Source organism: Heloderma suspectum, chromosome 1 (genome assembly GCF_057233095.1).
Source record: "Heloderma suspectum isolate Gila_16-S chromosome 1, 16-S_ref, whole genome shotgun sequence".
Lineage (NCBI taxonomy): Eukaryota > Metazoa > Chordata > Lepidosauria > Squamata > Helodermatidae > Heloderma > Heloderma suspectum.
Window position 1 is genome coordinate 404512270 of NC_139458.1, and position 21360 is coordinate 404533629.

The 21360-nt window shown below is 40.7% G+C and overlaps 1 protein-coding gene across 1 annotated transcript in view; it reads right to left on the reverse strand.

Annotated features, from left to right (window-relative positions):
• SYT14 (synaptotagmin 14) overlaps positions 1 to 21360 on the reverse strand; it is a 153002-nt gene that overhangs the window by 83193 nt on the left and 48449 nt on the right. Inside the window, exon 4 of the mRNA XM_084828890.1 lies at positions 18727 to 18945. Within this exon, the coding sequence (XP_084685016.1) occupies positions 18727 to 18945 (219 nt within the window). The remainder of the gene's footprint in view (positions 1 to 18726; positions 18946 to 21360) is intronic.

Consider the following 21360-nt stretch of genomic DNA (forward strand, 5'->3'; position numbering starts at 1 on the left):
TACAGGAAATTACAAGCAAGGTACAAAACTCTAAGCAAACCAGAAATGCCAAACACCCAGGCACACACTCCCAAGAGCAAAACAATAAAGCTAGCTAGTCTATCCTATACATACCAAAGTATAGGCCTCCCCGGATAGCCATTGACCAGCAGCACACCCTAGTACCATCAGAGCCAAGAAGAGACACCCATCCCTTCCATCGCCCTCCTTTTATTGCCCAGCCCTAGCAACCCAAGGCAGATTTGAAGCACCCAATCCAAACCCAGGCCCAAGCCACCCCGCCTCACCCTCCAAAGAGGTTGTATCTTCCCACCAGGCACGGCTGTTATCATTTTCCCAATTAGTCAGAGCAAACCCTGGCCTTGAGCTGCAGGGCTGAGAAACAGCTAAAAACAATCAACCTCCAGGTGGCTGCAGTGGCCCTCATGGCTCCTACTCTCTTAACCCATTCTTGACAAAGCCCAATCCCAAAACCTTGAGCTTGCGTGTCTTCCAGAAAACACCAGAATAATATTATTACAATGCAATGGTACATACTACTTAGTTTTATTTGTATAGCTATTTGTATAATATCTGCCTGATTGGGTTGGCCAGCTCTTAAACTTTTCTTTTAAACTGTGATGAAAGATGAGTTTACAATATTGCGATTTTTACAGTATGTAGTTAAGTGTTTAATATCTTGCTCTACACTATAAAGATTCTCAGTTCAACTCACAATGTAAATTTTAAAAAGCAGCAATAAAGTTAAAATCAAAACTAATAAAACATTCTGCAGACCCCCAGCAGTAGCATAACCAGATAAAAACTGTTAAAATAACGGATATAAAAGGTCTGGGAAAATAAAAAGAATTTCTCACCTGGTGCCAAAAGAACAACAAAGTAGGCATCAGGTGAACCTGCCTGGGAAGACAGTTCCAAAGCAGGGGTGCCACCACAGAGAAGATCCTAACCCTGTTTCACTACCTACCTCACCTCTGATTATGGTGGGACCAGAGAAGGTCTTCTGAGGTACATTGTACCACACAGGCAGGCTCATGTGGGGGGAGGCAGTCCCCAACGTCCCCATGTCCTTATAGGCCATTTATGTCCTTATAGGTCAATACCAGCACAATATGAATTGCGTATGTGATTTTTTTTACCATGCTATTCCCATATTCCAAGAGCTCAGAGACAATGATCTGGTTCACACGTAACGACAATCCAGAGTATGACTTGGTCCACACATAATGACAACCCATAACACACATAACTAATGGGTTGAGTATGGGTTGTCATTGAATCATGGGTTGTTGTTGAATCATGGGTTATCATTACATGCAAATCCTGCAGGTGCAAACCCTGCACTTAACTATAAGCTGTTAACCACGAACAACCCAGAGTTCACAACCCAACAACAAACCATGGGTTCTCTTCCTGGGTTGTTCGTGGTTAACAACCCATAGTTAAACCATAGTATAGGGTTCATACATAGCAATAACCCACAATTGAAGAACAATCCACAATTCAATGACAACCCATACTCAACCCATATTTTGTGTTGTCGTTACATATACTAACGTTATATGTAATATATGTTACATATATATGTATGTGTGTGTGTGTATATATATATATATATATATATATATACATAAAATCCACAATTCAATGACAACCCATACTCAACCCATATTTTGTGTTGTCCTTACATATGTTAATGTTAACATATATTTGTAATTTTTTTGGTTTGGTTTTGTTTTGTTAAAACTCACAATAAAAATTGATTTTAAAAAGTTAACATGAGATTCTATTTCTCTGTTTCATTCTGATTATGACTTAAAAGCAAACAAGAACAGTTGTAATCAAATGCAAAAGTCACCCCAAGCTGTAAGAAATTACACCATGAAAGTAATTGACTGAACATGAGTTTAAGAAACATTATTCATGTGTTGTCCATATATACATAACTAAGGTTATATGGCTGATATAGTGTATGTGTATTATATATGCAAGAAAAAGATGTGGGATTCAAATACAGAATATCTATCTTGTACTGTAATATGTATTTTTATACACATCTTTTCCTAACAAAATTAGCCTAAGTGAAGTAACTGTTTCCATCAAATATAACTTTTTTTCTGCATAAAGCATTTGTATGTGCCAATTGTTAAGGCATTGTATGGCAGCGATTGGCACATATAATCAATTACAGATGGAGGGTGTTCCATATAAGTTAATTCTTTAAAATCCAAACTTAGCAGATATCCCTAGAAAAGGGCCATAACACAATGCTAATTTTGCATGCAAAATTTAACAACAACAACAACAACAGCAACAAAAAGAAAATGCCAAGATACCTCAACATGAAATATAGCCAAAGTGCAACCCCTGGGAGTTGGAGAAAATCCAGGTGGGCTTTCTGTAGTAGCAACGTGGTTAGGCTATTCAGCTTGCAGAAAATAAGCTCAATGATATAGTGAAATGATCCAGAGGTGTATTCAGTAGAAGGCATTCGTTTTATAGCAGAGAACCATTGTATTTAGTTTGGTGTTTTGAGGGCTTCTCAACCTGCATAATTTTTTCCAAATCAGGCAAGTTACTGAGGCAATGACTGATCAGGGCTAACTCTGTAATAAAATTTCAATCAGTAGAATTCATAAAACCTTGGGGCTAGGTTACCTGAACAAGTGTCTCCTCCCATATTTATCTACCCAGACACTAAGGCCATCATGAGACTGTCCTCCATGTGCCACCTCCAAATGAGGCGAGGCAAGCAGCTACAAGAGGGTCTTTTCAGTGGTAGCACTGTGGAATGCCCTTCCTAGAAAGACTCACCTGATTCCTCCATTAGTTTGTTCAGTGCCAGGTGAAGAACTGTTTATTCTCCTGGGCATTTTAAAGAACTGTTTTTTGTGCTTCTAGATCATTGCACTTTTACCTTGCTGCTGGTTTTACTCTGGCTTTATGTGCTGTACTGTTTTTACTCTTGGCTGCTAGTTTTATCTTGGTTTTATTATGTGCCTTTTGGATTCATTGTTTAAGTGTTTGTATTTTATGTTTAATGTATTGTACAACACCCAGAGAACTTATTGGGCAGTTTAACAGTGCAACTTGGACCCAGGAGAAGACCTCACAAACCAAGGAGGCTCATGAGTGTAGAGCAATTGTGCCATGGGTGTAGAGCAGTTGTGCCACGGAGAGTAGATGTTGTCAAGGTGAGTGGGTCACCATAGTGTAATTGTGAGATAGGTGAAGTGACAAGTCGTTCCCACTGGCATGGGTGAAATCCTTCATTTCACCTTCAGAGTGGATCCAATGATTTGGACCTCTCCCATGTCCTTTTTGGCACACCTTCCTAGTGAAATGCTGGCAACAGTATATATCCACAACATACTAAGGCAGAGGAGGCAGTGGCCATGGCTGTCAGTGGGGATAACTTGCTGCCACATGTAGTACACTTTCTGAAAAGTGCCTGTTGCACCATAGATAGGGATGTGCGCATCTGCCAAGCTTGACCTCATCAAAGTTCTCTGATTTCCATCTCAAAGCTTGTTCTGCCCTCATAGCTTGTTCTGACCTGAGTTCGTATCAGGTTGTGAACTTTTTTTTCCATATAAAAATTCATGCATATTTAGGTATGCATTTTTCAAACTGTACACATTTTTGTGTGCATTTTTCAAGTTTACACAATCCTCCTGTTGACTAACGCATGTTTGTGTACATTTTTTAAATGTACACATTTTTTCATGCACAGTTTTCAAACAATTTCTGTTGTTGCCTGAATCACATTACAAGCTTCAAAATGTGCAAACCTCTGGCTGCAAATTGCATTAAAGTCCACATTTGGTTGATAATTTCTGGTAAAAAAACACACAACCCAAACTGAGATTAAGTCCATCCCCATCATTACCAATAGGTGCCTTCAACTGAGTGGCGAAAACACCCACTTGTGGAGAGTTGACCAAAATAAAATAAAATGCAAATGAAATGATACGAGATAAAAAGAGAAATAAAGAGTGAAGGAAAAGAAGAAGAAAGACATAGCTCATGGTTTCCTCCGAAACAGAGTGAAGTGAAGGTTCCTGCTGATGCTACCACTGTGGCAGCAAAGTAGGAACTGACTGGGAACGAACATGTATCACAAGGGCCTGGGGGCGGGCTTCCCATCAAAAAGTGTATCGCCTGGAGATAAACTCTAGAGAATGTTCCAAACTTTGTTCTGTGCAAGTGCAAATCCAGTCATGCAACTGCACAAAGGCCACAAAAAGAACATTAAATACTTGTTTTTTGTATGTCCCTGGGAAGTAAGTAAGGGGGAGGGGCTATTAAGAACAGGGCCTTTTCTGTTGTCATTCCCTGGCTGTGGAATGAGTTCCCCAGAGAGGCTCAACTGGGAGCTATGCTATAGTCTTTTCGGCGGCAGGTGAAGAACTTCTTATTATCCCAGGCATTTTAGTCTTTCAGTTTAGTCTTTCTGTTCTGTTTAAATCTGTTAGGGTGCAATCCTATCTGGATAATTGCCAGCCTCTGTGATCAGAGGCTACTGACTGTCCTATGCAGGGCAGCTGGAGCACAGAGGGAATACTCTCCTCCATGCTCCAGCTACCACACATTTTTGCCTAGATGGGCGATTTCACCCATCTAGGTGCAGCTTTGGGGAAGGGGAGGGAAGGGGCCTGGAGATCCAATAGGAAGCTGCATAAAGTCTCCTCCCCTCTCCATCCCCAGGGCCACTCCCTTTTCCCCATCTCTGCGCTCTGTTTCTGAGCACAGAGATGTAGCCGTTGTGAAGAGAACTGTGCCAGCTCCTACATGGGGTTGGGGAGGGGAGTGCAGTTTCTGGGAACCAAGGTCAGCAAGCAGTCCTATTGCCCTCTATACAGTGCTAGAGGCCATAGGATTGCTCCCTTACTGTATCTTTGCACTCTTGCTATGTTTTATTTGGGTTATTTTAATTTTGCTATAGCTTTAAACTTTTATATTTTTATCATGTTGTATTTTATGGTTTTAATTGTTGTTAACTGCAGACAGCTTCAGCTATTGGGTGGTATAGAAATGTAATAAATAAATAAATAAATAAAGCTATTGACATAGTTTCCCATGAGACTGGGTAAGCTTTCACAAATTTGCATCATTGCATGATTGCAATTTGCATCATTGTCCTTATGATTTTCTAATCATGTAGAATCATTCTCATGAAAGGAATTATACTTCAAGCCTGAAAATTAGTTGCTTTCAGAGAAGACTAACATCCCTATGGATGTTTTCAGTTATCAGGTTTATCCCAGGAAGAAACAGTAGCAAAGCATTACTGGAGTTTCATCTATTTACTATAGAATAAATTTCACACATTCTACTAATATTAAATAATAATTTGCCACCAAATACATTTTGTATTCCATTTCTTATCCCATTGGTTCAGCAAGTCAAAGCCCACATGCCAGCAGTGGGCGGGATCACATCCAATGGAAGCTTTTAAAAGCCTGATTTCAGTGGGGGAGGGGCAATATTTCAAGGGGGGATACAGTGTTTGGGAGGGTTAGCCCTTCCTTCCCCAACAGCCACCCTCTCCCAGAAATACCGCCCTGCCACACACACACAATGCAATTAGGCTTTTTAAAAGCCTCCATTGGTGCTAATGGAGCAACAATTGTAAAAGCCTAAGTGTATTGCGGGTGGAGGAGAAGGGAAACTGTCCTGCAGGCTGGAGGTTCCCCATCCCTGCCATAGACAGTATACTGGTATGCCATCTCTGCAAATGCAAACTAGTTTGTATTTTTGTAGCTCTAGTTAAAACTATATAGTTTCCTGGAAGACAGCAAAACAAAACCTATTTTAAAAACTCTGTAGATATGATATGAAGGGGCAGCAGAAAAGAAACAATTATATATAGGCATCAGGTTTTTCTCAGCATAATTGCTAACACCATGAAATAAACCTAACATCTGAAAAGCCTGTTAGAAGCTAAAAATAGACAAGTGTCTGTGAAAACCTAAAAAAGTCAAGAAAATAATTTATTTGTTTCGCATTCAACAACATCCTCTTAAAGACACACTTTTTTATAAACAAGGAAGGTAGTTCACTATTTTAAAAGTCTGTAGTTATATAAAGTTACAGTTTGTAATCTTTTTAAAACTTCAGTCTTAAGCGTGCAGTGATATTTTTCTAAACTCCAACTGTACATTTCAACATAATTTATGTTGAAATTGTAAAATGTCCCTTGATGTTCTTCACTTCTAATATGAGATAGAAACTTCAATAATTCTGCTCTGAACATTCATGAACAAGCTAGTAGTGCTTGTTAGCCTCTTTATGGCCTGCTGATTCCTGCTTTCTCTGCCACTAATGTCCTAGGATGTGTTGAATTCTCTCCTTCCCAAATCAGATGCGACCATGAACGCTCTTCATTATGTTTTCCTGCATTCAAAGCAAATTCATTTGAAATACATTATAATATTTCAAAAGTTTCTTACTTTAAAATATTTTAGAAATAAGCCAAAATATGTTTTAAATGTTTTAATAAACTATGCATTTATGCTTCCAGTATCAAAGCTGGTTCCAACAATTTATGTTTTCACGGAAGAGGAGCTGTGATCTCATGTGAATTCACCTTACTGATGTTACATTGCTCACATCACCAGACTGCTAGAGTGAGCCAATTTTAAGGTAAGTTGACCACGGGCATATTGTCAGAACTGATTCTGAGTCATAAAACCAAGAACCATAAAGAACTGTGGAGATAACTGCGTACACAGTAAGAGCTTTCCTTTTGGTTTGCCACAAGAATTCCTACTGCAGAAAAGACAAAGCCGAACAATTTTCTATTTGCCAAAGGCAAAATCAGAAGGCAAGCTCCAGCTATATAGGCAATTCTCTCCCAGGAGCACATTTCTTTTCCGGAACCCAGCCTAAGATGCAATTCACAAATAAGACCACAAAACTTACTAGCCCACAACCAAATTTACTAGTCTGTCTGCCCACACATACCTCTTTTAGCCATTTGTGATATACCAATAACCTAAAATAAACAAAGAACTGACGCTTTCCCTATTTGCCAATTTTGCCTGTTTGCAAAAGTCACCTAGAGGCATTTTCACTCACCCCAGGTAAGTAGGTAACTGGCTGTTTACAAGGCTGGAGCAATGCGGCCTTTACTTACACAACTGCAAATCTTATTGACCTCAATAAGGTTTAAGCATGAAAACCTACAAAAATGAGTTTAGACGTATAAAAAGATCATAGGAGAAAATTGTCAGAGGAATGGTAGGGCATTGCACTGTTTCCCTGAGCCAAAGCCTGTGCTGATACTTTTGGGGGTTGCTTGGGCTTATGGGAAGGGCATGAATGGCTCTGCTCTTCTACTGAGCCCATCTTCCCAATTCACATCTACAGAATTCCACATGCCACAAACGAAAGAATGATTAAAACGTACTATTATATCCTTGGCTATTTCCAGCTACTAAATACTTGCCCTACTGAAAAGGTCTTATATTGTCTCCAGAATATGCTAATGCTTGCTTGGACTTGGTGAATTGTGAGAGGAAGGGCATTCTAAGGCTAAGAAGCCACCACTGAGAACACTTTGCTATATGCCATTGTTGAGCAAAGAATGGCAGTTGGATAGTATACTGGAAAGAGGTCTCTCTCCTCTCTTAAACTTCAACTCTTAACATGCTTACTTGGAACTCCCAATTATGCTTCCAAGTAAATGTATGTAGGGAGGCAGAAAGTAAGCATATATAGCTCTAGTCTAGGGTTTGTTTGTTTTCAAGAGTTTTTAGGAAAGTCGCATTTTTAACAAAAGGTAGAAAACAGCACCCCATTGGACTACTTGTAGGTATCCAACAGCCGTCACCCCTACCACATAACGATCTAACCTCTGAGATAACAACTGTGGTATAATCCTCAAGGAACCAGATTTGGTCCAGTGTCTACTGATGTCTGACTCCTAGAGTATAGCTTCCCTGTGGAGAACATGATGGTAAAAAGGAGAGAACCAGGTAAAATTTCCAAAAAAATCATCAAGAGCCTCACGCAGAACATATTACAGCTCTCTTACCAGTATTCCTTTGCTCTACCTGAATGTGCAAGCACAGCAATACATCTAGATTGACCAACAAATGTAAGTCCTACTTCAGGAATTCATCCTCCTATTCCCTCCTCCTACTTAGATTTGTTCTCCTACTCCCTCTTACACGGGAATAGGAGGATGAATCTGAGTCTTCCTATTCCCAAGTCACAAAGCCTCCTGATTATCATTTACCTTAGTCTTATCATTTAAGCTAAGCAGGGTCAGCCCTGGTTAGTACTTGGATGGGAAACCGCCTGGGAATCAGGCTTCCTGCACTGAGCAGGGGTCTTGTAGGCCCCTTCCAACCCTATGATTCTATGAACTCAATGAACCTCAGCAGAGGTTCATCTTTAATAGTTCCACATCCAGTTTTCACAATAGCCACATAACAGATAAGCATAGAGTCTCCAGGACAGATGAAAAAGAGAAGTAGAGTTGATGGTAATCAGCAGACGAATGACTTTTAACTGCAAACTGCCACACATTGCCAAACAATGCCTACACACTAAGTAGACATGGGGGAGAGGAAGGGGTAATGCCATGAAACTCCAGAGAACGTCATGTGGAGTCAGACAGACAGTGAGTAGTCATCCATCCCCACTCTACTAGGAATTAGCAGAACAATTCAACTACATCCAATAAAAAATCATAATCAAAATCCAGTCTTAACACCAACCCTTCATAATGTCAACAACTGCTTAAAATCTGACAGGATCAATAAATTACAAGTTTTGTAAGTTATTGGGGCCTAGTATGAACTTGCCTGCACTCATAAATAAGACATATAATTACCTACATAGGACAAAATAATTAAAATGTGTCACTAAATAAAGATGTTATCCTCCCCTTCCTTGAAGCTCTAGTAATGTCCCTCTCCCCATGCACTCTCAATGCCCCCCCATACTTTTACCTATTGTTGCCCAACAAACATTCCGACAAAAACCAAGCTCAGACCAAGTATTACAGATCAAGCAGGTCATGCAAGATAAACACATTTTCCAGTATTCAGATCAGGCACCTGAAAGACATCTAGGCCTTGGCATCCTGCAGCTGCATCACTATACATGCCAAAGCCTGGAAGTTGAAACTGGCTGTGGTCTTCAGACCATTAATATGATTACCCATCGTCCTTCCTATTTCATGTTTCATAGTATCCAAGATGAGGAGGACTCTGTTCACAGCCTGAAGGTTGCAGTAGTTTGGGGTCTGAACACTACTGAATGTATGTAGCGTGTTCTGAGAAGAGCAAATTCTCATGGCTCTCAAGATGTACCCTATATGCATGGCCTTTTCTGTGAGCTAAGACGCTGCTGAATGGATGGAGACTTCCCTGCTGCCTACAGTAAGTGCAAGAGAACAAAGAGGCTCCATTTGTGTCCTGAAGGCCACAACAGAGGATTGGCTTCCAGACAAATCCAGGTATTGTGGAATATTTGGTTGGACTCCGTGGTCTTGTAGGCCCCTTCCAACCCTACTATTCTATGATTCTCTGATTTCTCCTTATGGACATGGCAAAGGGTAGACTGCTGATCCTTATTTCTAACATGAAAGACCTGCATAAGTCTTGAGAGTACTGGTCAGAAGTTCATTATAGGATTTGAATAGTGAAGTGGCACACTACTCCCCTGTCTTCTCCCAAGTGAAAGTTACCCTCCTTTCCTGATCCCATAAACTCTATCCCCTTCTCCTTGTTTCTTTATACCATGCCATTATTCCTCTTCCCCTCAGTGAACCCTCTCCTTCTCTCATACCTCCTTTCCAGATATACAAACATGTCACAGGGAAAAATCTTTGCAGATAAACTTTAACCAACATCCCAGAGGGCATTTCTACACCAGCCTAAAATCCTGCATTTAAAACAGGGCTTTCAACTTCCGTTTTAAATGCAGGACCACAACAGACTCCTTTTACACGCGGTTCCTCCCCCACCCCGTATCTGAGTCTTCCATTATCTTTCACTGATCTCGCTCCTCTTCTTGCCGCTTTAACTCTTTTCATGGAGGAAACTGAAACGGAACACAATGGTGTGATTTGAAAGCTCATTATCTGTGATCTATTTAATCATGGAACAAAGGGCGATTAGTGCAGGAGGGTCATGGCAGGGTCACGGCACCATTTAAAGAGCCCGCAAACTTCCATGAAGGAGCAATCTCAATTGCAAGATAAAAGCTCCATGTGATGAAGCCCAGACAATGCACAGACATGAAATGCAACATTTAAGAACTCTCCTTATTCTTATAGGATCTTCCCAGATATCAAGATCCTGCACAAAGAAGACTGTGCATAGCAGTTTTGTGGGAAGCCAACATGTGGGCTATCTGGCAAGCAAGATGAAGCAAGAAGGTCAATCTTATGCACACAGAGGGCATCCCCACAGCCAGGATGAAACACTACATGATAGGTAAGAGAGGGAAAGCAAATAAGAGACAAGATGAGGAAGCAAAAGAGTGAATGGCAAAAGAAGTACTGAGGGATTTGATATGTATGCTAGCCTCAGAGTAATTCACCATTACACCAAGCAGAGACAACTGCCGTGTTTCCATGACAATGGATGGAGAAGCTAATGGAGGAGTGCCAGATTTTTAAAAAGAATCTGCTTTACTGTGAGCAGGGTTCCACGAGCAGATTCTCCACAGCAGTAAAAATTGCTTCACAGAACATACTTCCTGGTAGGGATGGGGGTTGGAGTGAACTTCATCTGACTGGCAGGGGCCACTCAACCAATAAGAGAGGCTTCCTCCTCGCCCCCCCCCCGCCTTCTCCTTTCCCCTGAAAGTCCAGATGCACCTGCATTTCAGGAGAAAGCCTCACTCAGCACAATGGGAGTTACTTCTGAGTAGACACACATATGCTTTTGCTGGGGAAGGGGCGCGAAGCATACAAAGATGGAAACCAGCCTCCATTTTAACCCACAGGACCTCATTGACCACAATGGGAGTTACTTCTGAGGAGGTACTAGTGGGTTTGTTGTGCGAAAGAGAGCAGTAAACACAAAGACACAAACCAGCTCCCATTGTAACCCTCAGGATATCTATAACCAAGCTGTCAAGAACATACTTCCTAAGGCAATGAATCGGAGCCTCAAGATCGCACTTAGTCACACTTAAGGAATTGGGCTTTAACATGTGCCATTTCAATTGAAGGGAAATCCCTGTAAGTTCTGATGTGGGCATTCAAAGGCAAGGCTCATTCAGCACAATGTGAGTTACTTCTGAAGAGACACTAATGGGTTTGTTGTGGGAAAGAGATGGAAACCAGCCCCCGTTTTAACGCACAGGATCTCTACAAGGGAGCTGTGATATAGTTACTTCTTAAGGCAATGAATCGGAGCCTTAAGATTGCACTTAATCGCACTTGCAGACTTGGGCGTTGACATGTGCCATGTCAATTGAGGGGCTTCTCTATTATTTCTTTGGTCATTGAGAGGGCAAGCCTCATTCAGCACAATGGGAGGAAACACCCCTTAACCAGGGTCACGGTGAAAGGCACACCCCTGGGCACGGCTAGCATACCTGAACTAAATGCAGCGGTTGGTGCACACAGCAACTATACTGGGGAGAACCCAACTTAAGGAAAAGAAGTGGACTTTAAGCAGTCTCAGGAAATCTGCTTTTTCCCTGATAAGCTCCGGGGTGGCTGCTAGATGGCCACGATGTCAGGTATCCCCAATGACCTCAACACGCAGCCGCCTCGGAGTAAATCGCTGGTGGAAACACCCTCCAGGAAATAGTGGTGCTGTCATTATTTCCCATGGGTTCCCTTCTCTCATAAGGAAAACTGAATCCAAGCTTATATGATACTTTAGGAAGGGAAAAAGCCTGCCTTAAAGGTTCACAAAACACTTGTCAATAATAAGTTTACTGAGAACATTGAATAAATGTCATCCAAAAATCATCTAATGCATTTTCAGTTGGCAAGGCTCTTTGTTAGGGAACTATAGGTTTACAAAAAATAAGCTATGTCTTCTTTTTAAAAACTCAAGATTTGATCCCCCTTCTCCCTAATTCTCAATCTAGAATTATGTGTCTGTTTGTTATCTTTACTTCCGAATGATTCCCTGCTCCTAAACTCTGGCAATAAAAGAAGACAATTAATGGTCTTCCTCTTCCCTCTTAGAAGTCATCCAACAGTAGAAGAAATAGTCTAAGGGCAAATGTCACAGCCTGGTGGTGCCTTAGATACTCTTGAGTATCTACACACACCTTTGCTGAGCCTTTAAAATATAATCATGCACCAGCAGCACATCTGCACTATAGTTCCACAGTTCTACCAGATCATCACTGAAGTTTGTACCCTGCTAACAATACAGTAGGGCCACCACATGTACCTATAGAATAGTCATTCTATGACAATAGTGACTTCTTCACAATCCCAATCACATAATATGTGTTATTAGAGCCGCTATAAACCATCATACATTGCATGTTTCACTTGCCATATCATTTATGATCAGATAACTTTTATTAGCCTTTAAAATATTTCAGCTTTTTGTTTAAAAGTTTCTAATATTCGGGAACACAGTAAAATGCTGGAAACACATTGCACTATCAGTCCAGTAAAGATAGTGAAAAATATATATGAACTTTACAATAATTGCAAAATATTTTTTTTTAAACAACAACCAGACTAGCATAAGAAACAACACACTAAACATTGCAATGTCCAGGTTGATGCAAAACAGGGGTTTGCATCAACCAGCTGACAGGCTAGCCTTATTACAGGGTAAATAGGAGAGACCACCCAGGACTCCACAGACTGTTGAGACCTCTTCCTAGGCTCTGAGAAAGGGAGAGGCCATGCTTCAATCAAACTGAAAGTGACCTATTGACAGTGCAAGTCACTTAATCACAGCACCCCAATGTCAATAATAGATTTGCTAGGGGCCCTTTGCAGGAGTGGGGGATCTATTACGATGGTCCGCCTCTGGAAACTAATAGATCCAAAAGATTCCTGAATGCTCTGGGGATTTTCCAGCGCCACTTCACATCAGATGACCACCAGATCTACTACTGTGGACAAGAGGACCACAGAAGAAATGGAGTAGCCTTCATAGTTAATAATAAAGTGGCTAAAGCAGTGCTTGGATACAATCCAAAAAACGACAGAATGATCTCAATTCGAATTCAGGGTAAGCCATTTAACATCACAGTGATCCAAATATACGCCCCAACCACAGATGCTGAAGAAGCAGAAGTAGATCAGTTCTATGAGGATCTGCAGCACCCACTGGATAGTACGCCAAAAAGAGATGTTATTTTCATTACAGGAGACTGGAATGCTAAGGTGGGTAGTCAAACGACACCTGGAATTACAGGCAAGAATGGTCTGGGAGAACAAAATGAAGCAGGACATAGGCTGATAGAATTTTGCCAGGACAACTCACTGTGCATAACAAACACTCTCTTCCAACAACCTAAAAGACGACTTTATACATGGACTTCACCAGATGGTCGACACCGAAATCAGATTGACTACATTCTTTGTGAAAGGTGGCGGACATCTATACAGTTGGTAAAAACAAGACCTGGAGCTGACTGTAGTTCAGATCACAAATTTCTTATTGCACAATTTAGAATCAGACTAAAGAGAATATGGAAGACCCACAGAGCAGTTAGATATGAGTTCACTGATATTCCTAATGAATGTGCAGTGGAGGTGAAGAATAGATTTAAAGGACTAGATTTAGTAGATAGGGTCCCAGAAGAACTATGGACAGAAGTTCGCAACATTGTTCAGGAGGCGGCAACAAAAAACATCCCAAAGAAAAAGAAAACCAAGAAGGCAAGATGGCTGTCTGCTGAGACACTGGAAGTAGCCCAAGAAAAAAGGAAAGCAAAAGGCAACAGTGAAAAGGGGAGATACGCCTAATTAAATGCAAAATTCCAGAGGTTAGCCAGAAGAGATAAGGCATTATTTTAAAACAAGCAATGCACGGAAGTGGAAGAAGATAACAGAATAGGAAGGGCAAGAGTCCTCTTCCAGAAAATTAGAAACATCGGAGGTAAATTACAGGCAAAAATAGGTATGATCAAAAACAAAGATGGCAAGGACCTAATAAAAGCAGAAGAGATCAAGAAAAGGTGACAAGATTATGAGGAAGATCTGTATAGGAAGGATAATAATATCGGGGATAGATTTGACGTTGTGGTCAGTGAGTTAGAGCCAGACATCCTGAAAAGTGAGGTTGAATGGGCCTTAAGAAGCATTGCTAATAATAAGGCAGCAGGAGATGATGGTATCCCAGCTGAACTGTTTAAAATCTTGCAAGATTATGCTGTCAGGGTGATGGAGGCCATATGCCAGCAAATTTGGAAAACACAAGAATGGCCAACAGATTGGAAAAAATCAACTTATATCCCCATACAAAAAAAGGGAAACACTAAAGAATGTTCAAACTATCAAACAGTGGCACTTATTTCACATGCCAGTAAGGTAATGCTCAAGATCTTTCAAGGTAGACTCCAGCAATTCATGGAACGAAAATTGCCAGATGTATGAGCTGGGTTTAGAAAAGGCAGAGGAACTAGAGACCAAATTGCCAATGTCCACTGGATAATGGAGAAAGCCAGGGAGTTTCAGAAAAACATCTATTTCTACTTTATTGACTATTCTAAAGCCTTTGACTGTGTGGATCATAACAAACTGCAGCAAGTTTTTTGGTGGTATGGGGATACCAAATCATCTTGTCTGCCTTCTGAGGAATCTGTATAACGACCAAGTAGCAAGGGTAAGAACAGACCAGGGAACAACAGACTGGTTTAAGATTGGGAAAGGAGTACAGCAGGGTTATATACTCTCACCCTACCTATTCAACCTGTACGCAGAACACATCATGCGATGTGCTGGGCTTGATGAATCCAAGGCTGGAGTTAAAATCGCTGGAAGAAACATTAACAATCTCAGATATGCAGATGATACCACTTTCTGCAAGAGTTGGACCATAAGGAAGGCTGAGCGAAGGAAGATAGATGCTTTTGAACTGTGGGGTTGGAGGAAAATTCTGCCTTGGACTGCAAGAAGATCAAACCAGTCCATACTCCAGGAAATAAAGCCAGACTGCTCACTTGAGGGAATGATATTAAAGGCAAAACTGAAGTACTTTGGCCACATAATGAGAAGACAGGATACCTTGGAGAAGATGCTGATGCTAGGGAAAGTGGAAGGCAAAAGGAAGAGGGGCTGACCAAGGGCAAGATGGATGGATGATATTCTGGAGGTGACGGACTCGACCTTGGGGGAGCTGGGGTGGCGACGGCCAACAGGAAGCTCTGGCATGGGCTGGTCTATGAAGTCACAAAGAGTCGGAAGTGACTGAATGAATAAACAACAACAAAAAGAGCTGGCAATCTTTTCAAAGCCCTGGTTAGCCTGTGGAATGGGAAGTGACCCAAGTGGCTGTCATGATCCTTCCTAAGCACCCTCTCCTATTGTACAGAGTTCAGACAACTTGGTTTTTTGAAAACTTAGGACAACATGACACTTAGGTAGAGAGCTAGAACACTGGTGAAGGAAAATTCAAGATGAAACTGACCAACAAGGCTAGAGACCATTTTAAGGCCTGTTCCATGGAGATGATGGCAGTGAAGTTGTTCATCTTAGCCACCATTGGTTTAGCGCAGTGTCGTCCAGCAGAGTTGTTTCAAGTTGTGAGGCTGCCTTAAGCAACATTTCCTTGGTGGAAAGGCATGGTATAAATCAGATAAATAAATGGGCTGCTATATACTAGTCCCCAGAGGAGTGAGAGGGAGTTATCAGCAACCCACTGTGACAAGTTTACAAAACTCTTTGCTGATAAAATCACTCACATCCACTGTAATCTGGAATCTGGGGTGGTGATTGAGGCAGCCACTTGTGCAGTCCTGATAGATGACTGGGCAAGTTGCTTGGAGGAGTGAGGCCAACCAGTTGTTTGTTGGACCCTTGTCCATCCTGATTAGTAAAACTGCTGGAGGTGGACTGGGTGGTGGAGGTGGTAAATGCTTCCTTGAGGGAGGGCTATTTCCTGATTATGTTAAAGGAAACTGTGGTAGGAGCATTTTGAAAGAAAAAAATATCATAACTGGATCCCATCATTCTAGATAACTATCAGACAGTCTCCAACGTTCCTTTCTAGAACAGGTTGTGTTGATTCAACTCCAGGCTTTCTTGGATGAAGTTGATTATGTAGATCTTTTCCAATCTGGGTTCAAGCCTGGGGTTGGGGACAGAAACAGTCTTGGTGGATGACCTTGCTGGGAACTAGATAAGGGGTGTGTGTGTCCCTGTAGGTTCTGCTGGACCTCTCATCAGCATTTGGTATCATTAACCACAGTACCTTTCTGGGATGTTTGAACAGTATTAGACTTGGGGGCACTGTTTTACAATGGTTCTAATTTTATCTGGCTGAGCACTCCCAAAGGTGGTATTGAGGGACTACTGCTTGGCCCCCTGGTTACTGGACTATGAGGGTCCTCAGGACTCTGTTCTGGCCCTTATGCTTTTCAACATCTACATGTAATTGCTGAAAGAGGTCATCCAGAGTTTATGCGTTGGGTCTTATCACTATGCTGGGTCTCTCATTGTCAATTAGTGCCAAGCAGGGATGTATGGATTGTGTAAAATCCATTCCATCTGTGTTTCACAGGTTGTCAGGTGCCTTTTGTTCTGTTATCCGCCCATTGACAGAACTGGATTTTTCTAGTTTCCAAATTTGTGCAAATTCACATTTGCGCAAATTCGCATGTGTGAAAGTACATGAATCCCCCCAAATGCACATTTTCACACTTTAGCCTATGGGGAAAATGCGCATTTTCAGCCAGGTTTTTAAAATTCTTGCATATTTTCGTTCGACAAAATTTGTGCAAAATTCCCGAAGGTTAGAAAAACGATCTGCAAGTCTGCAGAATCTGCCTGAAAGGGGAAAAGCCTGTCCACTGAGGAATCCGCAGGTCAGATTCATAAAAATCCAAACTCATATGATTCTATTGCAGATTTCTCTGACATCCCTAGTGCCAAGGAGACTGTGGAAGTCTTGAACCATTGTCTGGACATAGTTATAGATTGGATGTGGATTAACAATTTGAGGCCCAATCCTGATGAGATGAAAGTACTGTTGGTCAGCAGACAAGCTCATCTAGCATTGGGAGTACAGCCTGTTCTGGATGGGGTTGCACTCCCTCTGAAGGACCACATTCACAGCTTAGGGTCCTTCTGGGCCCAGCATTGCTCCTGGAGGTTCAGGTGGCTGCTGTGGCCAACAGCATGTTGGTCCAGCTTTGACTAGTAGACCAGCTGGGCCCCTTACTGGAGAAGGCAGATGTGGAATCACCTTCCATATAGATTACTGCAAAGCACTCTATGTGAGACTGCCCTTGATGAGAGTTCAGAACTTGCAGTTAAAGCAAAATGTAGCAGCCATGTTGTTTTCTGGGGCATGTTTTGATACATATTACACAGTTGTGCATCAACTACACTTGCTTCCAATTTGTCTCTAGGCATGCAGATTCCATCCTTGCCAGTGTCTGTGCCCAAACAAAGTGTTAGGCTGGATACAATTCAATGTCATTTCATAGAAGACAGTCTCCTGGAGGTATGGGTGTATGATCTGAGTGGTCTGATGCTTAGTTTGGGGTGCACACCCCAGTTTCTTATTTATTTATACATATTCTGGCCAGTATTGGCATGAGGACAGTACACCTGACAGTGTCTTGTATCAAAATGAAACACTGAGCTGGATGTAATGTTGTACTGTAGTGTAAAGGCCACTCTCCTGGATAGCCAAGCCAAGGTATTTAGAAATGACTACAGGTGTGCACCCCAAACTAAGCACTGGACCCACACCTCCGGGACAGTGTCCTCTATGTGATGGCAGAGAATCACATCTGGTCCTGTGCTTATTTTGTGCACAAGTCACTGTCAAGCATTTTCAGTGGTCCAAAATACCCCCAATGCCTTCTTCCTTTCTACCCACATTAGCTATTATTGAAATGAGGTCACGCTTGAGAGTTTCTTGAACTCTCAACAAAGCATTGTATCAAACAAAGCATTGGGCTGGAAGCGACTCTATACCAGAAGATCATAATAGTCAGAATTAGCTTTAGAAGTATTGTAAGGGGTTTTTATTTTTATTATAAAGGAACACAAATGACGCTATTCAGTGTCTGAATGTTTAAATGTTGGAAAAGTTCATTTCAAAATATGGACCCCATAGGTACAGAGATACTACTACAGTGTCAAGCTATTTCCAATTCTAGCTGGAGATGAAAAAAAACCATTTTGCATCAAGCTGGACGTTGCAACTTTTAGCATGTTGTTTCTTATGCTAGTCTGAGTGCTCTCTCAAAAATAATTTATTTTACAATTATTTTAAAGTTCAAACTTATTTTTATTCTTTTATATGCACTGAGCACTCAGAAAGCAAAATATAAATAAGGCTGTAATCCTATATCTTCTTACTTGGGAGTAAGCCCCATTGAACTCAATAGGACTTACTTCTGAGTAGACACATATAGAACAGCACTGTATAAGGAATCCAGTCCTAGCCCTCAGATCCCTAATTACTTCAAAGACAGTAATTAGTTTTAGATTTTACTGCTACCTTTAGAGTTTCTGTCTTGCAACTGCAATATCTTTATCAGGAGCACATTTTAATAAATGTGAAAGAAGATGAAGTAAAAACTACTGTAAATTATTCATACCTTCATCTATCGAGGCTTCACTACTGTACCCATCATACTCTGCAGAGAGAGGGCTATATTTTTGTCTGGTTTCCCAAATGTAGTTTTTTTGTTGTCTGCCATCGCCTGCTGGTGGCCTTGAACTTTGTGTTCTGGACAAGGCTTCATGGTATTTACCCAGTGCCTCATCTTCACTTTCAGATGATGAACCATGCTGATCTTTATTTATGTAAGAGTTGTCTGGTTTGAAAAATAAAAAATAAAAAATGGTAACAGATGGCATTATAAACAGGAGTGCTAAAATTATATTGGTTAAATACTTAACTGTTAATATATTTTCTAAACAGAAGATAATATAGTTTACATTTTAACAAGTTAGATTTAAAAATAAGCACACAGTCATAAACATATTTTGTGTATCTACCATTCCTAGAGACAGTGTAAAACTTTTAGTGAGGAAATAATCAGGCTTTTAAAGGGATGGACAGAGATATTTTCCTAAATGTTAACTTTTGTTATGGCCCATTAGGATCAGGAAAGTTTTTTCTTCCATGCATGTGATTGTTTTGTTGCCTCTCCCTGCCCCCCTCCAATTTCTCTGTTTCTTCCTAGCAATACGTCTAGCAGATTTATAAAACCCTTCTGAAATTTGATGTTTGTATTTGATGTAAATTCAGTCATTTACATTGCTGTACTTGTTGAACTGATACCTTTATGCCAACATTCAATATCATGTATATCTGCAAAATTTGGTTTCACTTTTACTTTTCTTCAGTTATTTTTATACATATGTCATTATTTTATGTGCTTGGCCTGATTTTTAGACAATGTGGTTTTAGGTTTTTTTATTTCATAATTTGTATGTTATTTTCTCTCTTTCCCTGAAAAAGAGCTATACGTAGCTCAAAACATGTTAGGATTCCAGATATTATTGCTTATAATAAATCTACCTTTGCCATCTATTTTCTGACCAACTGATACCGTAAACAAGCTTATACGTTTAGAGTCCAAGAACGATGTATAAAAACATTCTTATTATCCAATGTAATCCATAAAAAGTTCTAGCAAAATTCAACAGAATAGAAAGAAACATGAAAAAAGTTGATTAACAGCTAGTCAAAAATGAGTAGCATCAATCAGGACAGAAAAATACGTAATCAGCTTTCAAGGAATATAAATAAAATTATTTAAAGCAAGTTTCAGAGGGTTGTGTCCAGTGGCTATGTGAGCAGAAGGCAGCTTGGGCAACCAATCTTTCTCTCCCCTTTTGCCCCACGAGAACCTCTTCAGAGGCTCAGATGGCCCTCCTGAGCAGCAGGGGCTGTGTCATACAAGGCTGCAGTGCAAAGGGAGAACTGCCTGAAATAGAGTGGAGGACCGTTGCTCCAGGAGAGGCCCTATTCAGGCATTCTAAAGTGTGTAGGGTCTATATAGAAGGGATGAGCTCACTAGCTCTGTCATCTGTCATCATTATCATCATGTGGAAGGCAACTGTGTGAAATTGAGAGCTTGCGCTTTTAGAAATCTGGAAAAGCAGGGTTTTAAATTACATGGAGAACCTCCATGGATACTGGAGGCTCTCCACTGCAGACAGTCGCCTTCCATATGTAGAAAGCGATGAGAATTATGACAGAGGGAGGAAGAGCTAGCATGCTCATCCCTGCTCCCTCTCCTCATGTGTACACCCTACACACTTTGGCACTCCTGAATAGGGCTACAGCTGGCAAAAGATTCCTCCACTTTGCACTGAAGTCTTCTAAGAGCACCTATTCAGATGGAACCCCCAATTTGGACAAGGTTTTCAGGGAGGAGTAAGGACTACAGGAGGGAGAAAGGGAAGAGAAAGATCAGCTCTGCAAACTGCTTTCTACTCATGCAACCACGGATATAAACCTGAGAAAATTATATATATATAATTATATATATATATAAATAAATATATATAAATATATATATATATATATATATATATATATATAAAAAATGAAAAGAGTTTTCACTCAAGGGATTGTTTTATAGTTCATTATAAATGAACATAAAACAGTTGAGAAAAGAAGTATGTAGTAAAAGATCCAGGAACGGCCAAATGGATAAAGTATGATATAAGACACCTCACCTTTTTCTGGTGTCTTCTTACTACTCACTTCTTTTGAAAAACGTTCTGATTTCTTAGTCTTTTCCTTTTCACTTTCCTTTGAAAGAGTAGATGGTGCATTTTCTTCCTGCTTTGTCACAGACTGCCTGTGGCCATCAGAAAATGTTTTGCATTTCTTTCTTTTTACTTCATGAACACCATGTACTGTTTTAGATCTTGACTGCGGCAATTTTGGTGTTTGCTCTTCATTTGCTTCCAAATTCCTGGATGCAACACCATATACTTCTTTGGTGTTCTTGAAGTCAACTCCAGAAGATCTTTGTTTGGCTTTTTTATGCAACTGATCCTTAGATTGTTCTAACACTGCATGTGACTGTTTAGTTGGGTCTTTATTAAGGGATTCCTCTTGTCTATATGTATTGCAGTTCTGACTAATATCTTTTGGAAAGGTAACTTTTTCCAAGTAATCACTTCCTCTATGTCTTTTGTGTTCTGCATCTTTTATTGAATTATTCACTGCCTCACAAACTTCTCCATCATTAAGAGATTCATTAGTTTCA